This window comes from Caretta caretta, chromosome 4, assembly GCF_965140235.1.
Source record: "Caretta caretta isolate rCarCar2 chromosome 4, rCarCar1.hap1, whole genome shotgun sequence".
Lineage (NCBI taxonomy): Eukaryota > Metazoa > Chordata > Testudines > Cheloniidae > Caretta > Caretta caretta.
The window spans coordinates 130,922,195-130,948,225 of record NC_134209.1 but is presented as its reverse complement, the minus strand read 5'-3'; the positions used below and the strand labels follow the sequence as shown (position 1 = coordinate 130,948,225).

General features: G+C 41.0%; 1 protein-coding gene across 5 annotated transcripts in view; it reads left to right on the top strand.

Moving 5' to 3' along the window:
• Positions 1 to 20,976, top strand: part of ACOX3 (acyl-CoA oxidase 3, pristanoyl) — a 58,690-nt gene extending 37,714 nt beyond the window's left edge. For 2 of the 5 annotated variants that reach the window (XM_048848983.2, XM_048848981.2), the window contains 8 exons: positions 1,129 to 1,249; positions 3,147 to 3,269; positions 4,113 to 4,226; positions 9,962 to 10,077; positions 13,228 to 13,402; positions 14,199 to 14,266; positions 15,036 to 15,122; positions 20,261 to 20,976. In XM_048848983.2, the coding sequence (XP_048704940.2) occupies positions 1,129 to 1,249; positions 3,147 to 3,269; positions 4,113 to 4,226; positions 9,962 to 10,077; positions 13,228 to 13,402; positions 14,199 to 14,266; positions 15,036 to 15,122; positions 20,261 to 20,380 (924 nt within the window). In that variant the 3' untranslated portion in view covers positions 20,381 to 20,976. Of the gene's footprint in view, positions 1 to 1,128; positions 1,250 to 3,146; positions 3,270 to 4,112; positions 4,227 to 9,961; positions 10,078 to 10,528; positions 11,076 to 13,227; positions 13,403 to 14,198; positions 14,267 to 15,035; positions 15,123 to 20,260 lie in introns of those variants that run through there. The other 3 variants (XM_075128055.1, XM_048848984.2, XR_007356502.2) reach the window with 2 other exon arrangements.
• Positions 20,977 to 26,031: the final 5,055 nt, after the last annotated feature.

Below are 26,031 nucleotides of genomic sequence, written 5' to 3'. Positions count from 1 at the left end.
ACTCGGGTTTTCAATGCAGTAAACTTCCAATTGTTAAACCAAGGACCTGTATACACAAGTGGCTCAGAAATGAGGGGACGAGTGGTGAGAAACATTAGTGTTAAAGGCCAGGAAAGCAGGTAACTTTGATCATGGGTTTATGTTCTGATGACTTCAATGGGATTTAAGCATACGTTCGAGTTTTTTCCTAAACAGAGATGTTTCTTCTTGAATAGAGGCCTAAGTAATTACTGGTCACTGCACCTTCAATGGGCTCTTGCAATATGCACTACTTATACTAAATAATCTATTCCACCTTGTATTTAGTTGTGATACATAGAATACCTTCCCCAGACCTGAAGAAGAGCTCTGTGTAAGATTAAAAGCTTGTCTCTTTCACCAACAGAAGTTGGTCCAATAAAAGATATTACCTCATCCCCCTTGCCTCTCTGCATTGCCTTAATGAAGATTCAGTTTTGGTCAACTGAAGTTGACACTGCATGAGATACATGTCAGAGAGTTTCTGTAATAAGCCAGAACAATATATTTTTAGAGTCAGGCTCAAGTTTGCAGTTCAAGTTAATACATTTGAAAATAACGTAAAATATTAACATTTATGAAATGTGGGTTAAATGAGCAGTACAATGAATTTCTTGGCAATCTCTGTCAAGGAAATATTTTGATCTCTCTGCACTTTACAGAGCCTGACTCTGACCAGCATAAGTGCACTATATAGTTTTTTATAGTCTTTTTGTAAGTAGAATTATTTTTGTAATAACTTAAGGTGGAATTCACCCCTGTGTCAAGGTCTGCACAGTGACTGTTTATCACTTCATTCTCACTTAAACCCTCAGGCTTTGTGCAAGCCAAGTTAAATGGTGTAGGCCTTGCACCCCGGTTAGTGTGTCTCCTTTTGTGACCAGTCCATAGAGGATGTGGGTCTGTATACAGCTCACAGCTAGAGAGCCTGGCTCTTTTTTGTTCAAGAGGTATTTATGTTTTTAGTATTTGGTTCAATCCCTGGTCTTGGTCAAGACTTTGGCAGTCGCATGGATGAATTTCACCCTTAGCTTTTTGTGTGTATTCTTGCACTTGTTTTGTTTAAAAAACATTATTTACCATGAGCTTATTTTTTTTTTTTTTACAAAGGCTGAAATTGGACGTGAGATTCATGCCTTGTCTACTGGTGGTAAACCACTGGCCTCCTGGACTGCCCAGCAAGCGGCACAGGAATGTCGAGAAGCTTGTGGAGGACATGGTTACCTGGCCAGTAAGTTACAAATTCCTGAATAGATAAAGTCAAAAATTGTTTGCACACATTTCTGTCACAGTTTTTGTTGGGTACAGGTGTATGTATCAGTGGCAGTAAGTTTTCAAAAGAGCTTTGGCCCCATCTTCCTTTTTACATATTGTGATGGTGTCCCCAGGGTACAACCTGGAGCGGTTGGACCGCTATGCCCCCTTAACCCTCCAGCCTGGGCGGTCTCTCACAATGCTATGCCAGTGACAAACCGCCAACCCCTCCAGGTGCTATTATCACTCAGCCATCAGCGTGTGGAGACTCACACCCAGCAATCACCCCAGCCTTGCACCCCAGAAATATACCATCTTTCACTGCTCAAGACTCCATTGGATAGTGCAAGCTCATTAATTAGTTTGTCAGCCCAACAAAGGGACGTGCAACAGTCCTTTCAAACCGTTGCTGAGATTTCCCAGGCACTTTAATCAAAACCACACAGTTTTAAATAAAATAGTTTTATTAACTACAGAATGATAAATATTAAACGATTATAAGTAGCAGACAGAGATCAAAGTTGATTACATAGGAAATAAAAATAGAAACGAAGTCTAAATTCTAACTTTAACAGACTATGGCCATGTCTACGCTAGCACTTATGTTGGCAAAACTTTTGTCGCTCAGAGGTGTGAAAAAAATATCCCCTTGAGCGACATATGTGTTGCTGGCATAAGTGCTCATGCGCACAGCACTGTGTCAGCGGGAGACCCTCTCCTGCCAACGTAGCTGCCGCCGCTCATTGAGCTGGTTTTATTATGTCGATGGGAGAGCTCTCTCCTGTCAGCATAACGCAGCTACACAAGTGCTCTTTCAGCCACACAGCTATACCAGTACCGCTGTGCCACTGTAAGTTTGTAAGTGTAGACATGGCCAAAGCAAGATCTGAATCAAATAGCTCTTCTCATCCTAATAGGTGTTACAGGCAGCTCACAGTCCTTAATACACAGGCTAGATTCCCTTCCCAGCCTGGGACCAATCTCCCTGGTTCAAACTCTTTGTCTTCCAGATGCTCTCCCAGGTGTTGAGATGGGGGAGGAGAGAGGCCAAGTGATGATGTCACTGTTCCTCTTTTATACTTTCTTCCAGCTGCTAGAAAGATACTTGCTGTGAGGTGGGGGTTAGGTAGCCCTCATTGCATACGTGCCCTCTCCGAGAAGCCTCTGGAAGAGTGGATTCTTCTTGATGGGCCATCAACGCCTATCTGGCCAGTGATAGTTGCTCCTTTGTTGCTACTGAAAGGCTAGCTGTGCAATCCACTTCACAACATATTTCAGTAACACATACAGAGCAGTACTTCGTAACGTCACATATAATGATAGCACATACAATTCAACAGGATATTAATGTTCAACAGATCAAAACTTTTTAAATGATAGCTCACAAGGCATTCTTTGTACAAAACATATCATAATCATATCACAGTGGTGAAGATGGGGGTTCCAGGGTGCTACTTTGAGGTACAGTGTCACACAGATCCAATTTGCAGATGCAAAATCTGCACCCACAAAATGAATTTCAGGTGCGAAGTGGAATATTTGCACTAGCCATCAGGCAGTTACAACTATCCAGACTGCCCTTGCAATTCCTATGAAGGAGGAGAAATACAGATACAGATTTTGCACATGCAGATTGCCCTCATAAAATGGATGTCATGCTTCTGAAAATTTGCTCCCATGTATTTAGTTTTGTAAACAAAGGGTAACTTTTCAGCGTCACCTGTTGATAAGAATAATTATATTGTATTGGAAACTGATTCCAATTTCTTATTTTTTTTAATCACAGAATAATTGTTTCCAAGTTCTTTTGACCCATGTTTCTATAATGATTGAGTTACATTATGAATTAAAATTTGTGACTTTTCTTTTAAAAGTGAATCGTCTAGGTGATATTCGAAATGACAATGACCCAAACTGCACATATGAAGGAGACAATAACGTTCTGCTTCAGCAAACCAGCAACTACTTACTGAGCTGGGTGAATGCTAAACACCAAGGTTAGCATGTCATACTATATCTTGTTTTAGATTTAGTGGTGATTTGGTAACAAGATTAGGAGATCATTTCATACTGACAGAATTTATTTAATCATTATTTGTAGATCATAAATAACATGCTAGGTACCTTCATAAACAAGTGTCTTGATCTCTCGCTCTATATTTCTATTGCATCAATCTCCACAGTATCTGGACCTCGTTGTAACTAGTTGTATTCCATGTTGTAAGTAGGTTTTGAAAAATTAACATGATAAAAAGTAATGTGCTTGGTGCTGTATCTGCTAGGGATTCAAACTCCCAAGTCCACTGGAAGTCATTGGAAGCTTTCTGCACAGAGAGGGGGGGCTCTGTGGTCCTTGAAAAATAATATAAAGGCTATCTATCTCCGACCGCCTTTATACGCATTAAATAGCATCTGAATCCGTGTCATTCATTCCAAATGAACTCTGGTGCTAGGCACTGAGAGTACAAGTTGCAGAATGTTTAGCCGAACTGAATAATTATTATTATAGCCTTTTGTTGTTTTCTGGATAAAAGATCACGGGACAAATTGCTGGCAAAGATTCTGGCCAAGATCTTCCAGGTGTGGAAAACCCATTCATGGGTATTGAATCTACAATCTCCACTCCACTGGGAGCTTGCAACCAGCCAGGTCAGCTCCTCAGCACTTATTCACCTCTCCTTATTCGGCTGAATCCCCACTAGGCAGTAATAAGCTAAATATTTTGGCATTTCTGCACCTGGCCTATCAAGAAAGAGTAAACCTAACCCTAGGATAGTGTTTTACCTCAAAATAGTCTGACACCGACTTTGTAACTAAACAATTCATCATTGGTATTCCAGATAAAGCTCCTATTGCATCCCCTCTTGGAACAGTAAATTTTTTGGAAGACTACAGTCTTATTCTTGGCCAGAAATTCACAGCCTCTAGTGTTGAAGACTGCATGGACTCCTCAGGTAGCCATTTTCTATTTTCTCGATACAAATAGTTATTTTCACTCTGTCCCTTCCACCCAGCCAGCTGATTTTTCTTCTCTCTCTTTGTCCGCTCTGTATTTTTCCACCATCTTTTGTAAGCAGACAGCTTACCTATAAGCATTAGAGACTGAGTGATGCTTCCAAACTCACAGTATTCAAGGGAGCTCAAATTACAGCACATCCTTTTAGACACAACATCCTGCATCGTGGTAGGGGGTTAGACTAGATGGCCCTTGTGGTCCCTTCTAACCCTATGATTCTATGATCCCTAATAAGCAATGTTTTTCCTCTGGTATTTATTATGATACGTGTAGAGCCTTGACTGCAAGAGAACTAGAATGGGTAAACTAATTCAGATTAAAATGTGAATTAACTTGATCTGTTGGGTGTTTTTATTCCTACTTTTGCACAGCTCTTCACCTTTTGGTTTCATTCCAAAGCAGACACACTAAAAACAGGTGCTATTCTTGAGCTACTTGTAACCTGGGTCGCCGTGAGAAGTGCTATGTCGTTTCAGCCTGCTTTCTAGACAGCAAAAGGAATCAGACAGAGCTGGTTTAAAATTTTCAAATTTTTGATGATTTTTTTTGGCAAAAATATTTGCTGTTTTTCAGCCAACTTATAGAGTTGGTATTTTTCAAAAATGTAAAGATCCTATAAAAAATGTACAAAGTTTTCTGTATTATTCGTCCAACTCTAGATCTGAAAAGCTGACAGCTGAACATTTGAATTCTCACCTGATCCAGTGCTTTTTTCAGGTCAACCATCACTTCTTATAATATATTCTCCATCAAATTGCATTTTACTATTTATTTATGTTGTGTGATGCACACTGCAATTTATTAGGGACCAAATTTTCATTTCTTAATATGTCTCATTGGCACAAAATGTGCAAATTGAATTCTAGCATGAAATTGCTAGACAGAATGGTTTCATGCAATATTGGCTTGCATGTATTCTTCAAGTAAAATGTTATTCTTGTTCCTCTAAAGTTGTATTTGTTGGTAGTTGTCCTCCACTATTGTATTGTTTTTAGGAGAGGCCATGTCTACACCACAGAGTTAAGTCGACTTAAGTTACATCGATTATCATAAACTGTTATAATTACATCGCCTGTGCATGTTCATACAATGCTCCTTGTGTCAGCAGAGTGCGTCCACAGTTGGTGTTCTAGCACTGACAGAGAGAGCAGTGCACTGTGGGTAGCTATCCCACTATGCAAATCATCACCTTCTCCTGCTAAGAGTTCTGGGAGTTTTCTCCATCCCAAAATTCCAAGGTCTTCCAGCTGCATTTCAGGACATTTTTCAACTGCCCCTGTAAACTTTGCACCTGCCATCTCTGCCTGAAAGCATGGATCCTGCACTGCTCACCAGTCTAGTGATAAGTGTTATGAACTGCTGATCCTGCAGTATTTCATGAGCTGTTGTGTGCCATGGAAAGAAACAATTCAAGATTGATGTTGGTATTCACGGAACAGCTGCACACGGTGGACTGTTGCTACGGGAAACAAGCACTGAGTGGTAGGATCAGATTGTGATGCAGATATGGGATGAGGAGCAGTGGCTGCAGAACTTTCATGTGCATAAAGCCACCTTCCTTCAACTCTGTGCAGAGCTCATACCCGCCCTACAGCACAAGGACTACAAAATGAGAGCTGCCCTTACTTTTCCTCATTCACCTCCTTATCTGACAGTGTGTAGGAGCTGGCCCTCAAGAGCACATCTGCAGAAACAAAAGAAACAGTACACAGAGTCAGTATTGTGATTTCACTCATAGTCTTGAATCATAAACGCATAAAAGTTACATACCTCTTTCTCACTTTTCCTTGGCAAGCATGGCCAGAGCGCTAATCATGGTGAGCTTGACCCGAGGGTTTGACCCAAGGGATCACTGCAAGCACCTAGTAACAGTATTCTGAAAAAAAGAGAACTAGATAACTAAGCTAAGGGAGTACTTGCAAGGCAAGTGAGACAGTTCCAACGGCCGCCACATATGGTAAGAAAGAACTGAAGGAGGGATTGGGTCGGCAGGGTCATATATTGAGCACCATGAAGGCGCCACCCCAGGGGGCTCCCCAGCCAACCTGATGGGAGCTGCTAAGGGAAAAAGTTTCCAACGACTGTGCACACGGCACGCGCACACACCTGATTGGAATGGATGTGAACAACACATCTTGAAGAACGACAGTTACAAGAAGGTGGGTAACCGTTTTATCTCTATGGAGGATTCCCAGGAGATCCCCGTGTGCATTAACAAACTGTTTTGCAAGACCTCCACTGCGTGGCTGCACAGGAAAATGTGAAGCAGACGCAAACAGTACCTAGTGTTGTTAATTTCAATCCCTTCTCCCACATGCACCATGTAGCAAATTAAAAGACACCTCTACCTTATGCAACCATGCACTATCAAAGTAAAATGAGTACTCACCAGAGCTCCCATCTCCTGCTTCAGGCATACCAGAGCCAGACTGCTGGAACAGGCTAGACCACTCCGGAGTCAGAGGTCCTGGCTCGCCATGCCACCAGACGAGCCTGTCGCCTGCCCCACATTCTCCTTCAACTCAACCTCCTCAGGGCTGACCCACTGGCTGCTGCCTCCAGTCCCCCCGAAGTATCCATGGGGCTCTTGGCGGGGAAGGTGGGGTCACTGCTGAGGATGGTGTGCAGCTCCTTGTAGAAGCAGCGTGTTTTTGGTGCCACGCCAGAGCAACGGTTGGCCTCCTGTGCCTTCTGGTACGCCTGCCTTATCTCCGCACGGCACTACTACATGTCCCTTTTTTGCCCCTTTTCATCAATGCCACAAGCAGTCTGCTCATAGGTGTCAACATTCCTATGGCTGGATTGGCGCTACAACTGAGCATCCTCCTCTCCCCACAGACCCAACAGATCCAGCAACTTCCATTGTACTCCACACGGGAGCCTGTTTGCTGTGGAAAGCCGGCATGGGAAGATGCGATGTGGGCTGTCCACTCCGAGCAAACAAGAAGTGGAATTTCAAACATACTCAGGGCTTTAAAGTGGGAGGAGTGCATGCCTGAGTACCTTTGCAGAGTAGAAACTGCTCACCAGAGTGGTCATGATGGGCATTGTGGGACACCTCCCAGAGCCCACTGAGGGTAACATAAACAAGTGCAGTGTCTACACTGACACCGTGTCACTATAACTTTGTCGCAAAAAGCTCTGTCTCTCGTGGAGGTGGTTTTATTCTGTTGGCGTAGCAGGAGAGTTAAATCGGTGGGAGGAACATTGTTGCGTGTACACCTCCGCTGTTTTGTCTATGAAACCTGACTTTTGTTGACAAAACTGTGTAGCGTAGACATGGCCAGAGACTCTTATGTGGGCCAGATCTCCATTTGATGTAATTAGGTTGGGGCCTTGAAATAGCTTTATAAGGAAAATGCGTGTGAGTTAGAACAGTGTAGAGCAGGGCAACATTTTGAATAGTACAATAGGCTCAGACAAAGTATGTCACGATGTAGTAATCGTCTTTAGTTTGGTTGGAAAAAATGGAGAAACAGTGAGAAAAAAACTTCAGCAGTTGTCTTAGTTTTCTCTGCTATAATCAAATTAAGACAGACAGTACATGCCATTCCCACGATTTTATTGCTGCTATTTACCCAGACTGGCTCCTAGGGGGAAATTAGAGGGAATTAGATCTATATGAGGATTTAAGACAAAAGTCAGTCTATGAAACTCAGAACTTATTGTGGGTAGAAATTTAACCTTAATTTATAGATGTCATTAACAGGCAATCTGGTTATTTCCTGGAATCCAAATAACTGCTTCAGGGCTCAGCTAATTGAATGAAGAAATCCTGGGATTACTGAAGTCTCGGTAATGATGCAGAGCTCCAAGTGAGATAATGCCTCAATAGTTATGACAAAAACTTAACATCTGATTAGCTTCAAAATGCAAAGGCTTAGAAGAAAGACTTGCTGAAATAAATGTTTGCTTTGTCTTTGTGGTAAATCTCAAGCTTGTGACATGCTGGACAGCACAAACTAATAACTAAGCACATTTTTGTCTCCTCAGTTAATACCTACTGAAGCAGCGAAATCACAGTTGAAAAAAAACCCACTAAATCTGTTCATCTGTATTAATTTTATATTAGAAGTAATTTAATAGCACTGGACTAAGTCTCTGACTAGGATTTAGGCCACCAGGATTTAGCCAAGAATCATAGAGATGTGAAGCTGGAAGGGACCTTGAGAGGTTATCTAGTCAGCCCCCCACCATACTGAGGTAGGACCAAGTGTACCTACACCATTCCTAACAGGTGTATTTCTAACCTGTTCTTAAAAGCCTCCAATGACAGGGATTCCACTATGTCCCTTGGTAACTTATTCCAGTACTTAACTATCCTTATAGTTAGAAAGTGTTTCCTGATATCTAACCTAAATCTCCCTTGCTACAGATTAAGCCAATTACTACTTGTCCTACCTTCCTTCACTGGACATGGAGAACAATTGATCACCATCCTCTTAATAATGGTCCTTAATATATTTGAAGACGGTTATAAAGTGCCCCCTCGGCCTTCTTTTTCTCAACACTAAACATGCCCATATGTACTCTGTAATACCTGCTTCCCTAATAATCCCAGAGTGCTTAAAAAATTTAACAATCTGATATGCAGTGGTTACTTCACTTGTCACTTAAATGCAGCCAGACCTGGGTGGAACCTGGCAACAGTTTAATGGCATGTACCATCACTCCACAACGTTTGAGGGCTCAACCCACAAGTTGTTGGCTATCCTCAATGCAAGGAGATACACAGTACCTTTCAGGATTGATCTTTAGAAGAGGAAGAGAAAATACCTTACGTGATTGAACCTGTAGGGAGGCAGAATATAAATAATAAACTGAGAATTTGACTCTGTTACAGGAAACAACCCATTCTTGTGAAAAGTGTCATGGGACATTTAATGAATGCATGTAGCCAAGACCTTGTTTATTCTTATTTCAAAGACTATGGTCAGGATTCTTTTTGCCCCAGTCAGGCACTTCAGAGTTGCAGTTTTGTGGCAGTGGGTTGCCAGCAGAGCATTCCCCTAGCAAAGGGAAACTCTCCAGTGGTCACAAGCTGGTGGAGGTGGCATAGCTCCTCCTGTGAAAGCTGCCCACACCTATCTCCAGGATGCTGGAGGAAAAGGCTGAAAGCAGGGAAGGGTCATGGCAGAGTGGAGCTTTGCTATGCCTGCCCTCCACTCTCATAAGTCATTCAGGGACCTTACCTCAGAGGGATAAGTTAGAGCAGCTCCTTATGCTAGGGTCAGGTTGCAGAGGAATGGGGGTCACAGCTGACTCCCTGAAACCTTCCCTGTGCTCTGCAATTAGCAGAACTTGTCCACAAGGGAGAATCTACCCCAGCATCTCCAGCAACACACTGTCCCCTAAGACCATGCTGGTGCCTTGGTTAAGTGTCAGCTCGGAGAAAGGAGAATCATTTGCTGCAGTGCTTAGGTGGCCCTCAGAGGTTCTTGTCCAGGGAATAACACTGCCCAACACTGTTTGGTTGAATATTTGTGATGTGATGGCTGCAGGAGATTTTTATTGATTTATGTAAGCCTCCTATAGGAATCCAGTGTCCATCCCACATAACATGAGTTTAGAATAAAGTTGATTCTGTTTGTGATTACTAGCAATGGGAGCATCAACATGCAATATTTCAGTTTTCCTCTCTTTCCCACATGGAAAATTTCTTCTGTCTTGCAGTTCCGTTAGCTGCATATAAATGGCTGGTTTGTTACTTGCTCCGAGAAAGTGTCCTTAAATTGAGCCACGAGAAACGGTCTGGGAGTAGTGATTTTGAAGCAAGAAACAACAGCCAGGTAACACTTTATTCAGAGTCCTACTTTATTTACTGTCTATTTTCCTCCAAGTTTGCCAGATCTTGTTTGCTGTATCCTTCTGTCATTTATAAAGCAGCAAATCATAGTAACTAATAAAAATGCATTCCCATTCATGTGCGTTGTATTAAACAGTATTAAAGGAGGACAATTATGATCAGTAAAATATTTCAGAAAATAGTTTCCTTCAGAACCGTGCAGACATAGTTGTGTAATAAATTCAAATTAATCTTAATTTTAAACTCCTGTTTTGAACATTATATCTACTACTGTTAAATCCACTACCATTCCTAATTAGTACATCTACATCTGCTTATCATGCTGCGCTTATGGCCAAATACATACTATAGGAAAGAATCCTGCTCTGGCAGGTAGATGGACTAAATGACCTAATAGGTCTTTTCCGTCTCTAATGTCTATAATTCAAATGCAGGACCCTCATGAAAGATACCAGACTGACAGTACTGGAAACTGAAAAGGAAACATTGACAGTCATACTACGAGTGGATCCACTGTCCCCTAACAAGATTTTAACAGCCAAGGAGGGCATGGCTCCAAATCACAGCTTGCAGCACTTCCCCATCCATCTCTATCCTCAGTGAGCAAAACTGGCTGGAACCCAAAGCACAGAATTCTTGGCATTTGTCACTCCTGAGGGGGATCTGCTGCTCTGAAGGTGGCCAATCTTACCAACCTTACCTGCAAAGTACATTGAAAACTTGCAACAAGAAACACTCAACTCTGTATCCAAGTAGAGAAGACCTGGCTTCACCCAGGCATCCACCACCCAGGATAGCTCTGCTGGTTTGGACTTTGCAAAAGCTATGGTAGAAGTAACCACCATCAGAGCCTTCATCAGAGCAATAGCTTAGAATAAGAGAGAAATGTCTACTTTGCTGGGTCAGTATCAGAGCAACAACATGTCCCCTGGCTGGCACTTACTACTGACAGCAGCATAAATACAACTACAATTGCATCTGGTACGGCCCATTACCCAATGACTACACCCCTTTGGGAATGTCGTGCATAGCCAAGTGTGTTAAGAAGCTGAGCAATATAAAGTTGCCCTGCCCTACTTCTTCCTTATATTCATTAGGCCCTCTTCCCTTCCTACAATGCTTGTGCAGCACAGGGGAGGATTTTTCTCATAAATAATGACAGGTTTCAGAGTAACAGCCGTGTTAGTCTGTATTTGCAAAAAGAAAAGGAGTACTTGTGGCATCTTAGAGACTAACCAATTTATTTGAGTATATTTATTTCGTGAGCTACAGTATGCATCCGATGAAGTGAGCTGTAGCTCACGAAAGCTTATGCTCAAATAAATTGGTTAGTCTCTAAGGTGCCACAAGTACTCCTTTTCTTCTTGTAAATAATGTGCATTAAATACATCTGAAAATTATTAGCATGCTGGAGCTTTGGTGACCTTTGCAGAATTGATTTTAAAACATCAGGCATGAAGAAGCACTTTCTGTCAACCCCTTGGCAGAGAAATGATGTAGTGTTCAGTCATGCTGCAGGAGATCTGGGACAGATTCCTGGCCTATACCTGGGCTGTTATGAGTTGAGAGTTCACTGAAGACATCCCAGGGTAGCAGGGGAGGGAATGCTTTGTATCACTCATCTGTGATGTCTCATTCTGGTTGAACAGGATTAACAGGCTCAGAAGGGAGTCCTGTCCATTTGTTCTCAGCCACAAGGTTAATGGGGAAAATGCAGGACTACAAGACTGGGTTTATAAAATAGGAAGAAGTGGGGGGAGGAGGGAACTCATTCTCGGGGCTCCAACAGGGATACTGTGAGAGACATTTGATTGCGACTAGAGAATTGGTCTAATCATGAAATTCTGATCTAAATTCAGGTCCAGCCATTGAGGGTGAAAAAAATCTCTCTGCCCTCCCAAAGTTTATGGGTGTTCAGATGTGGTTTTTGTGGTTCAAGCTTATCTCTGGTTGTGACACTGATCAAGGGTGCCATCAAAGAACTATACGAAGAAAGTGGAATTATTTGGAAGAGGTCTTTGGTTTATTAAATATCCTGTCTTTTGCAGTGATTTAAAAGAAACCCAACCAACTGTGATTTACTGAACATAGAACAAACCCAACAAGTTGATTAATACAAAATTAATGCCTGTATGAAACAATTGAGAGCAGTGTAACAAACTGTTATAACACAAACAGCTTCCTATTCAGCTCTGGATTCACTCTCATATACATATTCATTCATATAACATCCTCTTTCAAATTTAAATGGTATTCCAGTTCAAGTGGATATGTAAAGACTACCAAATCTTCCTATGCAAATACTCAGACCCTATATTTTTATCCTGTGTATTAAAAATATTGTAAGAGGTAGTGATTTTTTTTTTTACCTTGCTAATAAGGTAAGAGCAAAGGGTTAGTTGTGTCATTCTTTCAAACAACATTAGAGTCAATGGGGTCTAGTAAGCACTATGTCCAATAGTGTTTATAGGATCAGACCCTTCCTTTTCCTCTAATTTAGTAGAAAATTCTATCCCTGCTACAGAATTCCATAAGATTGTTTAAAAACATTTATTGAAAGGAGAGCAGTCTCTATTCAGTACTATAGATTTTATAATAATTTCCATAGAACCCTACTGGTATCATTCATATTAATTTCTATAGCATTTTCTGTTCGGGCTCAATGGGCATTAACAAGATCTTGGACCTGATTCTCAACTGTGTTCCACCTTAGTCATTTACACCTGTACAAAGTGGGTATGAAATGCTTCCAGATCAGAACGGTAGCATATTATACATCAGTTTTGTCCTGCCATTTGACAGGGGTACAAGTGACTGTACGAGTTGGGAGGTGGTGGAGAATTAGGAACCTTATTTCCAGTTGCAGTAGATATGTCCACTGCGTTTCTGAAAAACCTAATTGTCCCTAGCCAAACAGACATTTGAAATGCACACTTTGAAAGCACTTCCTTAGGCACACACTTCCCAGAGAGTCTTGTTTATTTGTTAAAACTTGAGCTGGATTGTCAACTGGTGTAAATCGGCATAACTCCATTAACTTCAATGTTGCTATGCCATTTTATAGCAGCTGAGGATCTGGCCCTTGTGTGTTTTGTTTGTCAACATGTTATTTAATCCTTTTCTATTTCTTAAGGTATACTACTGTCGTTCATTAGCCATCGCTTTTATCGAGCAAACAGTCTTACAAAGGTATCACGAATACACTCATGATCCCAACACACCATCTACACTCCAGCCTGTCCTAAAGCGTCTTAGTGCTCTGTATGGACTGTGGTCTTTAAGTAAACACATGGCCGTGCTGTACCAAGGTGAGATCAAATCTATCTTCAGTGTGGATCACTTTTTAAACAGCCCTAATTGTAACCTTCATTTTTTCTATATAGTGCATGCACTTTGGCAGGGAGAAAGTGAATCTTGACTGGAGTATATGATAGAACATTTAGTTATTGCCTGTGTAATGCAGCATTACTGGGTAGGCTGTCAGAAGCAGGGATTCAGCTCTGGATCTAAGAGAGTCAGACTCTATTAGCTAAGCTAAAAGCCTCAGCTCTGTTAGCACAAGGGCTGTAGTGAACTTATACACCTCTGTGAGATCCAGCCCCGGGGGTAGGGATGATATATAGCCATACTTTGTCTACCCGGCCCTGCAGTTCAGACTCTGGGGGAGTGAACTGTAGTGCACACTAGCATGCTGTGCTGTAACTGTCCCATGTGGACATTTGCTGGTGCAAACTAAAAGGAACTTAGTTCGCATTAACATAGTTCTCTTTCAAACAGGACTATGTTACTGTGAACTAGGTACCTTTTAGTTCATGCCCACAGCATCCACATGGGGCAGTTACAGTGCAGCACCCTAGTGCATGCTCTAATTCACACACCCTGGGACCGTAGAAAAGCCTTGTGATTTACACATGTAAAAGGCTCCAGGTGCCTGAGGAAGCGAATTTTTAAAGTCTACCTCTTGAGTGAGAGAGTCATCACAACTCTCACAAGTTTCATCTTCATAAATACCAAACAGATTTATAAAACCATGCCATTGGTAAAAGGAATATAGCAACATAATCTTAGCTTGACCATTTAATTTCATTGTAAATATATTTGCAGGTGGATATGCTTCAGGTGAACAGCCTGGTCGATTCATACAGCATGCTATTCTGGAGCTTTGTTCCAAGGTAAGTCTCTAATATCATTTTGGTGTGGATGGACAGCAACACAACATGCTAGTAACAGAAGAAAGACATACCACTTACTCTGCACTTCAAGAGATTACCAGGATGCTATCCTATTTGCAGTTGAATAGCCTGTTTAAAAAGGGGAAGGTTAGTAGCATTGGGTCAAAGCCTGAGTATTCTACAAGGGCTCAGAGAAAGTAATATTTCATATTTTGAGGGGAAATTTTTGGAAGATGATGCTCTGGATTTCATTTGTCATTTGAAGTACTGTGTTTATTGGATGAAATGGGAGGCCAGTAAAACACTTGAGAGCAGCAGTGCCGTTCTATTTATTTCATTATCATCTCAGCTCATAAATATTGTCTGTGTTATTTTTTTCTCAACACATAGCTTTTCAAGCTAGCACACATTTTGACCAGGCAAGATATGAATTGTAAAGAAGAAGAATCTGGAAATTGTATGTTAATGAATGAGTTGTGTGTTGATCAGTTTGTATGAACATACACAGTACTGCCTAGGTGAAAATAAAACTTAATGCTTTTAAGGAAAGCATAGAAAACTTCTCAAATAGAGTTGGGTCTTTTTTTTCTTATTGCTCTGGAAGAAAGACAAAAATAGTGTGAATAGACAGTGTGTTGATAGTGGATCTTTAAAAGTGTAACAACTTAAGTTACCATTGGCTGGTTTCTTGAAGCACTGCTTTGTTGTCCATAGGTAACCATAGAAATCTAGAAGAGCTGCCAAATTTATGCTCTTTGTTTTTAAACAGTTGAAAGATGATGCAGTTGCCTTGGTGGATGTCATTGCACCTCCTGACTTCATTCTGAACTCACCTATTGGCAGAGCTGATGGAGAGGTAAAGAGAAACCTTCCTGTGTTTGTAAAGCTAATAATTAAAAAGGCATTTATGTAACCGGACTAATATTTTAAATTAAGAAGCTTTACAGCTAGAAGAAAAGGGCAAACCCTCAGCTGGTGCATTGACTTCAATGGAGCTATGACAATTTGCACTAGCTGAGGATATGCTCCAGTATATGGGGAAGTCACATGCTACTGTTCAGAATGTATTGCTTTGGTAGAAATCTGTACATACCCTGGATTGAAGAAGCTACTGTACATCCCATAATTCCACAGTGAAAGATCTCTTTTCTAGATATTTAAATATTTGGAGGGCCTCCAACATCCTTCTAACTTTGCCAGCCCTTCTGATTCCCAAACTCATTGAGTGGGTTCTCTGTTACTATCTTCTTGTTCCGTGATGCTCTGCCTATGCACATAGACCCCAAAGGTGGTCTGGTCTTTTTTACTTCTCTATCACTTTGCCCAGCATAGTCTAATTTGCCATCCAGTATCACCCTAAAGGTGAAATTCTGGCCCCTTTGAAGTCAATAGCAAAACTCCCATTGATTGTAATTGGGCTAGGTTTTCATCCTAGGTCGTTGTTTTTGTTTAGTTCTGTTGCTGTTTCAAATTATTGTCTCATCAGATGTAATGGCTTTCATTTTACCAGTTGGAATCTTGTGTTTTTATTCCTTGCCTATATTTCTAACTTTTCTAGGAATGATTCCTCTGATCTTATTGGTGCTCACAACACCCTCATTTTAGTGTCATCTGTTAATGTAATTTACCCTCTTTTCCTGATTTTTAATGAAAATGTCTAATATGAGAGCAAAGTGGAATTAAAACTTGTTCCAATTAAGAAGTGTTATGGTCATGGCCTACAAACAGAGAAATTACATTGCAACCTTCCAAAAAGATTTACCACTACTTTATTTCTTAAAATCCAGAACCTTAACACACAAGAATCAAAAAACAGAGACACAATGCAGGCTGCTCCCTAAGGGTGTGTCTACACTGCAGGATTCTTTCAGCAGTGTGTAGTGTATGTACATGCAGAGCCCTCCTAGCACAGACATTAATAGTAGTGTAGACCGTGAGACATGGAGTAAGCAAGTAAAAGTATGCCGGAAGGGTGTAGGAATGTACCCGGAGTACATAGACTACATGCTGTCTGCTCACTCATGCCATGACTCTCAGTGTGGAGTCTTGCTGCATCCCAGTGCCAGAGCCTTTTCCCTCTGCAGGAAAAGGCCCCAGCAACTCCCTGACACTGGAGCCCTTCCCTGCCAGAGGGAAAGACTCCAGCAGGGAAAGTCTCTGGCAGCAGGGGAGGCAGCAAAGAAAACGCTGATCCTTTCCCTGCCGCCTCCTCCCTGCCAGAGCCTTTCACTGACACATGTAGCTACCCACCGCAGTGTGGCTGCAGCCGTTTAAACTGCAGCGTGTAGCTACACATACACGACATGCTGCCGAAATTGGTGTGTTGTATAAATGGCAGAGATGCACAACTCACCCCACCTTTCTCTAGGCTGGATTGAGACAGCCCTTAGCTTGAAAAGTAACAGGTACACTTATAGACCAGAAATAATAACACCACCACCACTGTGCTTTACACCATTAATGGGAGGATCTCAAAGTATTTTACAAACATTAACTAACGGAGCTTCAAACCAATTTGGTTTAAAAAAATAGGTCAAGATTTTCAAAAGTGACTGGGGGGTTTGGGTACCCAACTTGGGGCACCTTTCAGAGGCCCTGATTTTGAAGGGGATAGATTCTCATCGCTTTCTGAAAATCAGGCCTCTTCAACGTGTCTCAGGCTGGGCACCCAAAATCACATTTGAAAATCTTGGCCAGAGCATTTCAGTGTCTGCCTTCATCGTAGTGCCATTCAGTCAGTTCTAGCACCACCTAAGCAATATCATTGTGCCGTGGGTTCTGGAAGTGCTGCTCATTTGCAGATATCCCCAGAGGCAGTCTGTTCTTCTCTTTATGCGTGTCAGTTTCTTCCTCAGTCCAGTTAAGAGCGAAGGGCTTTGGAAAGTGTCTTTCTGCACAGCTGGATGAGTCTTGTAAGATTTCTGTTCTAAAAATTCCTCTTAGTGGATCTTACTAGCCTCTTACATCTGAGGCTGAACAAAACAATATGTACTGTTTTCAGAGAGCTACAGTGAATACACTTGATAGGCACAGCTCACAGAACAGGGTCGTGCAGAGCTGCACTTTCCCTGAAGGAACAGTGAAAAGTATTCAGAATGCCCCCCTTAGTTCTCTAGTGTGCAGCAGAGAGCACCTACTACAAAACCCACTCCTTCATGAGGTGCTGCTTGCCCCAGTGTTCCCCTTCCTGGGAGCACGAATGGAACAATCTCTGCGCTCATAAGCAGACACATGGCAATTCTGCCTGGCCTGTATGCAGGCCATGCTAGGGTATAAGAATGTTCTTTGAATATTGGGTCTGATCCATGCTGTACTATATTGACATCGTTCCCTTTATCACCCATATTGTGTACTTGGGTAAGGGCCGGGCAAAATCCGGCCCTGTATCATGTGGTAGCAAAGCTCCTTTAAAAAGTATTTCATTCCTTCTACAAAAGAGACTAAAGATCACTCATCTGCCCTGTTATTCCAATAGATGTCTCCATTCCAGGAACCCTAAGTTGCATTTTCAGCTTTATCTTGTGCAGACGCCAATTAAAATGTGATTTTAGACACATCATCAAAATGCTGAACACAGTTTTTGTTCCACTTCCTTGTTTACTGCTTGAACTATCAAGAACATAAAAATTAATTATCTAAATGAAAGAGCCACCTTCTTCCTAATCAAGCTGTTGCAGCTACCCAAAATGAAAGCAGCAGCTTCTAATTCACTTATTCAATTGCAGGGGAGTCATTACCAAAGAGGGTCAGACACATGAGAATTAGGAGGGAGGAGGAGGAGGTGGTCATTTTCATGGCACTGAACACAGTCTACCTGTGACTTTGTTAGACTCTTCTAGATGTGGTGGTTTTGGGGTGTGGCCTCCGAAGAATGGGACTCCCCATCAATGGGAGGGTTATTCATGGGGGGAAAGGGCTAAACTCACCCTGTGGCTAAGTGTCAGCAATTGCATGGTCAGAATTTCACACTTGCATGTCTGCTTTTAGGTACTTAAATTCCTATTTGGGCATATAAATCAGTGGTCTCATTTTCATACAGGTCCTTAAAGTAAAGCCACCTGTCTGGGTGGCTCATAAGTTTAGGGTACTTGGTGGAGATTCTTGCCTTTATTAAAGTTTAGGGGTAAAATTTTCAAAAGTGTCTCTGTGACTTAGGAGCCTAAGTCCCACATTCAAAATGGAATTTTCAAATGAAAATTCAGTGCCTAACTCCTATAGGAGTGAAATCCCTTTGTGAAAATCCCACTAAGTGCCTACCTGCATCTCTAGGCACCTAAATACCTTTAAAAATCTGGCCCTTATGCAGTTAGAAGCCTAAATCCCATGGACAGTCACAGTCCTAGGCTCCCAATTGCCTGCTAAGTTTCCTACAGAATCTGAACATCCAATTAATGTTTCTGAGGAAGTGGTTTAGAGGGAATAATTTTAAAAAATGACTAAAACATGAACCACCTACAGAGCGGGAAAGGGAAATTATGGTTCTTAAAATAAGATTAGGGCCACAGCTATGAGTCAGAGAATCCAAAGACAAAATAACTGAAAGCAGAAAATTAGAAAGAAAGGTATCCAAATGACTGTAAATGTGAATGTTAAAATATCCAATAAGAAGCAGAAGAAATTGATGACAGTAAGAATGTGTATTCTGAACAGAGAGTGGATTTAACTGGTTAATAAATTACAGACAGCTTGTATTTCAAAGGTAAAAATAAAGAGAATGAAGAGTAGAAAGGCAATGGAAAAAATACAGTACAAATTGCAGGACTGTACAGGCCAGATCATCTGAGTGTAACAGGGAAATGAATTTCATTTGGATAATCAAGGTTCTGTTAAGGTAGGGTTGGTGGGGTCAGGAATCTGCAGTTCTTAAACTATGTAGGAAAGAGGCTTTAGACCTTACTGTGCAGCTTTAGGACTGAATGATTCAAGAGTAAAGTTGGAAGACTTGGATGCCCAGTTCCCATCCAAGGCAGTTTTGAAAATCTCAGCCTAAGTGTATAAAGTTTTTGTTAGCTTTTCAGTACTAAATCGAACATTTTGTAGGCTGGAGGTCAAACCAACTTTTTTATGGACCCAAGTGTCTCAGCTAACCATAGTCCAGAAAAATCAAAGTTCAAATGTATTAATTATTTTGGAGATTCTTTGAAATTTTTATTTAAAACATGTAGGGCCAAAGCCTCAGCTGGTGTAAATCGGTGTCGCACCATGGAAGTCATTGCAGCTATGGTGATTGACACCAGGTGAGGATCTGGTCTCCCTCACCTCCTCCCATTTTTTTAGGATGGTATTAAAAAGTTTAAATTAATTGTGAAACTGTCAAATATTTCCAAATAGCCAAAAATATAACCTGACCAGCGTTCAACAGATCTACACTATTAAAGTGGCCTTTTGCAGAATTTACTTCCCATTTAATGCTTTTAACTGGGCTGTATAAAATAACAAGTTGGGAAAGACTGATGAATTAACAATGTGCTGATGGGAGAGGAATTTCTGATGCTCAAACAGAAGTGTTCACATCTGGGAGAAAAATTCTGTAACTTGCCAAAAACATATAGAAAGAAGGGTAAAAACAGAGTATTTTCAGCTATAACTTTCAGAGGCATGAACAGAATGAAACGGCTTCATTTAATCTTTCCTCTATGAACTGTGTTTTCACTGTTTTTCTTTTGCTTTGTGATTGTTTCATAGCAGTTAGAATGTTAAAAGGCCAGATCCTTAGGTGGCACAAATCAGCCTCACTCAGCTAAGTCAAACTGTTAGTCCAGTTTACCCCAGCTGAAGATCTGATCTCAAATTTGTTTTGTTCTTGCTTTCACATAATTTTGTGCTTTATTTTTCAAATTATTTTGTGCTTATTCCTTGTGCTTATTCTGTATTCCTAGAAATACAGTTGCAATTGCAATTCCATTTCAGTTGGTTTTATTTAAATTGTTTAAACTTTTGTGAAATTTAAATGATTTTCTGCTTATGTTAATCTACATTCTTCTTCTTTTGCAGCTATATAAAAATCTGTGGACAATAGTCCTTCAAGGCAGCAAGGTGCTGGAGAGACCATCATGGTGGGCAGAATTTTGTGTTAATAAGCCCGTTGTCGGCAAGCTGAGGTCGAGGATGTAAATCAAACATTAAGAGTGGCCCAGATAGAGCAACGATTGAGAACATATTTCAGACACTGAGCGGGAAGGAGCACATATTTCAAATGTTGCAAATGAAGGAGATTTCATACAGAATATGCCAAGAGATAGAATGAGTTTGAAATCCGATATGACCAATCTTAAGGACTGTTGACATAATGGCAAGAACAGTGCAACACATCTGCATGCAGTTCATAGTAATCATGCTAATGTTAATCAGTCTCAGATTAAAAGAAAAAGAAGTCTCATTAAAGTTAATTGCTTCTCACAGCTTCAGTACATATAAAACTAAATATTACTTTCATCAGTGTCCTGAGAGCAAATAGGGTCTAAAAGTCTTGTAATTGCTGGCATGCTACAAAAGTTAAACATGCAAAAAAGTCTACCTTGAACTATGAACAGACAAGCCAGTTTACTTTTTCAAGTTTCTGGAGGAGTATTAGCAAAGCAAAGGGGTATTTAGAACCTGGCAGGATTTTCAGTGGAGATAAACTAGGATAGCATCACTGGAATTGAGTAAAAAGAAAAGGAGTACTAGTGGCACCTTAGAGACTAACCAGTTTATTTGAGCATAAGATGTAGTGAGCTGTAGCAGCTCACTTCATCTTATGCTCAAATAAATTGGTTAGTCTTTAAGGTGCCACAAGTACTCCTTTTCTTTTTGCGAATACAGACTAACACGGCTGCTACTCTGAAACCTGGAATTGAGTAAGAGAGTCTCTTTGAAGTCCATGAAGCTACTCTACTTTACACTATCTGTTCCACAACGTTTAAAATAGTTGATTGTTCTCTCAATGCAAGAGATGTGATAAATTGACTTCCAGTTTGAGGTTTTGATTAATCCCCTCAAGTTTTGTATCACTGTAGATATCACTAATTCAAAGTTTCTCATTCACTTGTCATTGTTATATTAAATTTATGGTAATGCAAATGTAAAATGATTGTATAACCTCACCAGCAGTTAGTGTTTTATTGTTTTCCCTTCTATACAGTGTTAGCTTTTAAGCTCAACAGATCAAGCGGTGCAAGTTAACACATGTTGTAGCTGCCCCTGCTTCCTTCAGGTCCAAATTTAGTCCAATAATCTGGAAGTGGGTTGTTAAAAATAAACAAAATGATGTCTGTTGCCAGATGCTGTAGACATTTAGTCAGGGACAAGAAAGTAGAATGATAATTACTGCAGCTGAGGGAGAACCATTGTTTGTATATGTTTAGTAAATATTCCCCAAGTAATGAGTAGTTTCCTTTGCAAATGAAGAGGCACTAGTAAGTTTTTGAAGTGCTGAATCTTTTATATTTTTAAAATAAAATCTGGAAAGATCCTGCCTGCTTTTCTATACTGTATGATTTCCCTGTTACTCTGAACTGATCAAGGACCAAATCCTGCTCACTGTACTCACATGAGCTGTCCTGTTCAGGCCAGGGGGACTATTTGTTAGGAAGGTGTCTAGGATTCAGGGCTTGATCCTGTGCCATTAAAGTCAATGGGAGTTTTGCTATTGACTCTCAATGGGAGCAGGATCAAACCCCTGGCCCTTAGTGGATTTTTTTTTTTAATTGTCACCATTCTGTTCCAGCTCTACACTTATGATTCTGATGAAGTGTTTCTATGCCAGAATTCCAAAGTTTGTAAGTCTTCAAAGTGTTATGACACAAATATTACATAACTGTTATTGTGCTGGTTTTTTGTGTGTAAATATTACTAGAATACATTTAATCAAAGTAAAAAATAAAGTGGTATTTTCAGTTTTTGCCATATGATCAAGTAGTTATATTGCTCCTTCTAAAGTTTCACCAAAATCAAATCGAACATAGAAGGTGTTTCACTGCTGGAAAAGCCATTGAAAGGGCATTTCATTTTTAACAGTGTGCTCTTGGAGAATCTCAAGGTACATTTTCCAAAGCAGAAACCTTTTAACATTTCAGTTTAGGTTGCTAAGGGCAATTCAAGAGATTAGTTTAAAGTGCCTCGAAGTCAAAACTTCTTATTTTAAGCCCTGCCTGTAGTTCTCATTTTCTTTTTTTCTGTTCTTCATTTTCTCTTTCCAGTTGTATGGCAAAGGATCCAAAGGATCTCTTTTCCCAACTGCTTTTTCTAGCAATATCCTTTCATTTTGGTAGCAGTACACCGAAATTCAGAGTGTCCCAACAGACACTTTCTTCTAGCAACTGGTTTATATAAAATAGAGGTAAACATGGCCAGATTTATTAGAACTCCTCATGCATATCAGATTTATTTTTCTTTGAATTGCTTCAGCTTATTAATTCTAAGAATATCCAATAGGTGGCATCATCCCATAGACAAAATTTTAACACAGTTCCACTGAAGCAGACGCAGCACTACTATGCTTATATCCATACACGTGGAAGGCAGGGACTCTTGCAACTGGACTATTTTTGTTTGTATAAATGTTACATTAACTTTAAATATACAGCAGAGGCCCAGTCATGATTAGAATCAAAAGCCTACATTAATGCTGTGTGTTCCTGCTACATTGATGATCAAATATTTGAGTGACCACCAAGGGAATTGTGCATCCCAGTTCTCCCCATTATTGTGACCTGTGTGATTGGTCTCCACAAGAGAAGAAAGGGAGATAATGGGCATGTCAAAGGTATGGCCAGTTAGCACACAGCACAAATACCCCAACACATGGTCCTATTAATATATTTATTATTAGTATTGTGGTAGCACCCCAATCAGAACTGAGACCCTATCATGCTAAGTTCTGGACAAAGTCACAGGAAGACATAGTCCTTGCTCTGAAGATTTTTTAATTAAATGAAACCACAACTAACAGGAGGGAAGAAGTGGGGAAAAATACGGTAACTCGTGTAACCACAGAACTTAACTACAGTATATGCATAACTTGATAACTGTGGGTCATTTGAGAGATCTGATTTTTCTTTTAAATATCAGCTCTCCCCAAATGAAATATACTGAAATTCAGACTTCTTAACATGAAATACTTTTTTAAAAAACACTAAAGATGGGCACCACTGAAGTACACCCTGTAAACACTTATACATGGAACTTGATATTTGCTATATCACATCAGTGCACATATGACTTAGGGGAAATTTTCCATTAGCCATATTACAGTTAGTCTTTTAAAATTCACCACTCTGGCCAAAAAAATTAAAAAAGACGAACTAAATAATAGTTCTGTCTTTGTAAGAGACAGACAGTAATTTTGGCCACCACCACCTGGCTCTGCTGCAACAGTCAACTAGCAAACCCTCTTCGCAAAACCATGTTGGTAAGACCAAAATAATAATAAATTTCAAACATGGGTGGAAGGATTATGTGCAAACTGAAAGAATAATGTGCATGGGAAGAAAAAGGTATAGCATACAAAGAGCCTGAGAAATGAATCTCATTTGGAGATTTCATGAAAAGGGGATAAGGATGGGTAAAAAGCTTTAAAAACCCACCTAATCACTGTTCGGAGTATATACAGCATGTACTGGAACCTTGGTTTGTTCAAATATTCATGCAGAGCAGGTTTAGACGACCGGTGCTTGGGGATAGGTGATCAGAGAGGTACACATGCATAGGCTGTGGGAATAATCAACACCTTCATAAGGGCATGTGACCTATGAAGTTTGGAATCTACCTATTTGAGTGATCACCTTCCCGCCCCCATGATATACTGCCACAGCAGGGGTAATTAGAGCATTTGAGCTGAAACCTCCTTAAGAGGAGGCTCTCTGTAAGGGCCCTGGGATTATGGAACATGCACTGAAATAGCCCAGATTTGATGACTTTCAGCATGTTGCAAAAGCCATTAATTTGATAGGGATTTTTGGAGATCGTTGAAGGTAGTAAGTTCCTGGATACAGTAAGGGATGGAAAGGATCTGCTTTCTCGCTGTGGTTTGCTGAGTTTGGTATACAAGATTTTGTTAAAAAGGCTGGTGGGTACTTGTAAGACTAAGACCCAGATCCTCAATGGTATTTAGGAACCTAACTCCCATTAATTTCAGTGCAAATTAGGTGCTTAAATACCATTAAGGGCGTGTCCTCACTACTAGGGTAAGTCGACCTAAGTTACACTACTCCAGCTATGTGAATAACGTAGCTGGAGTCAACATAGCTTAGGTCTACTTACCCCGGTGTCTTCACTGCGCTGCGTCAAGAGGAGATGCTCTCCGGTCGACTTCCCTTACTCTTCTCGGAGAGGTGGACTACTCGGGTCGACTGGAGAGCGCTCTGCCATCAATTTAGCAAGTTTTCACTAGACCTGCTAAATCGACACCCACTGCATGACAAGAGATACTAAGGTGCCTAAACCCTATATTTAGGTGCTACTGCAATCCACAAACCCCCACTCAGCTGCTGCCTAACCCTGTACGCAGGGGCAATGGAAGGACTCCAAAAGGGAGGGAGCCCAAGCACCAGGTTGCAACACCACTCACTCAAATTTGGCCCCACCAACCCTCCATCATGCCAGCAGGGAAGGTTAAAGATTCCAGTGATTGTCAAGGTGGCTAAGTACCTTTGTGGATCTGGGTCCTAGTGTTTCTGTGTAGGTGTTTTAATAACTATTAACTTAGGAGTACGTGGAGCAGTGACTGATATCTCTTTAGATTTAATGTTGCTGTATGTTCATATTAATGGAATGTCCTTTTCTTATAGATTCAATGGTTCTGGAGATCTTTTGGAGGGAACATTTGGGAGTAGCTGGAATTAACTGTCAAGTGAGAGATTAATTTACAGAGTTTAATGGCAGCAAGGAGAGATGTAATGAAATTTGGCATCCTGTACTAAATCACATGGCAGAGACTCAATTACTACTGCAGCATTTAATGTTGCTCAAAGCATTCTGCTTCTTTTACAAGGCATTAAATAATACATGTTTGCCTTGGTTTGGTACCTGTGGATAAGTCTGCAAAAATCTATTGTGTCTGTTATGTTCTCAGGCTACATGTCTCATTGTAAGACCGTCTTTGTCTGCATGTTTTATTTTATGAAAAGAAAGTCCACCCCCAAGTCTCAGTAGAAATGGAGTCTATCTGTCCACTTTCACTCTGAACACATCTAACAAAGCAATTTTAAGTGGAGAACAAGAAAAATATCTGTAGTACTTTTTATAGATATCAGCCAAGTTAACTGAGGGCTAGTCTACACGGGCAACGTGGCTTGGGTAGTCATGGCAGAGCGCTGGGGGAGAACTCTCCCAGTGCTCTAAAAAAAAAAAAAAATCCCACCTCCACGAGGGGCGCAGCTCCCAGCGCTGGTGCACTGTCTACACTGACACTTTACGGCGCTGAAACTTCCTGCACTCAGGGGGATGTTTTTTCACACCCCTGAGCAGTTGCAGCGCTGTAAAGTGTCAGTGTAGACAAGCCCTGAGGCACTCATGATATTATTCTGCCTGACTGCATAGAGTTAACTCAAAGGAGGCTGTTGGCAGAGGGAAGCCAAAAGCAAATGGAACAATGGCAAAGATAAGAATATCACAGAGAATACTAAGCAGGAATGGCAGAAACTCCCTAAAAGTGGGGGGGCCACCAGCGCCCCCTGTGGCTCCGCCCCCCATGCCACCCCCTCATGCTGCCACTCCCCCCACCCATGCACCACCTCTTCCCCTCCACTTGCTCCTCTCTGCCCTCTCCCCCCACATCATTTTCC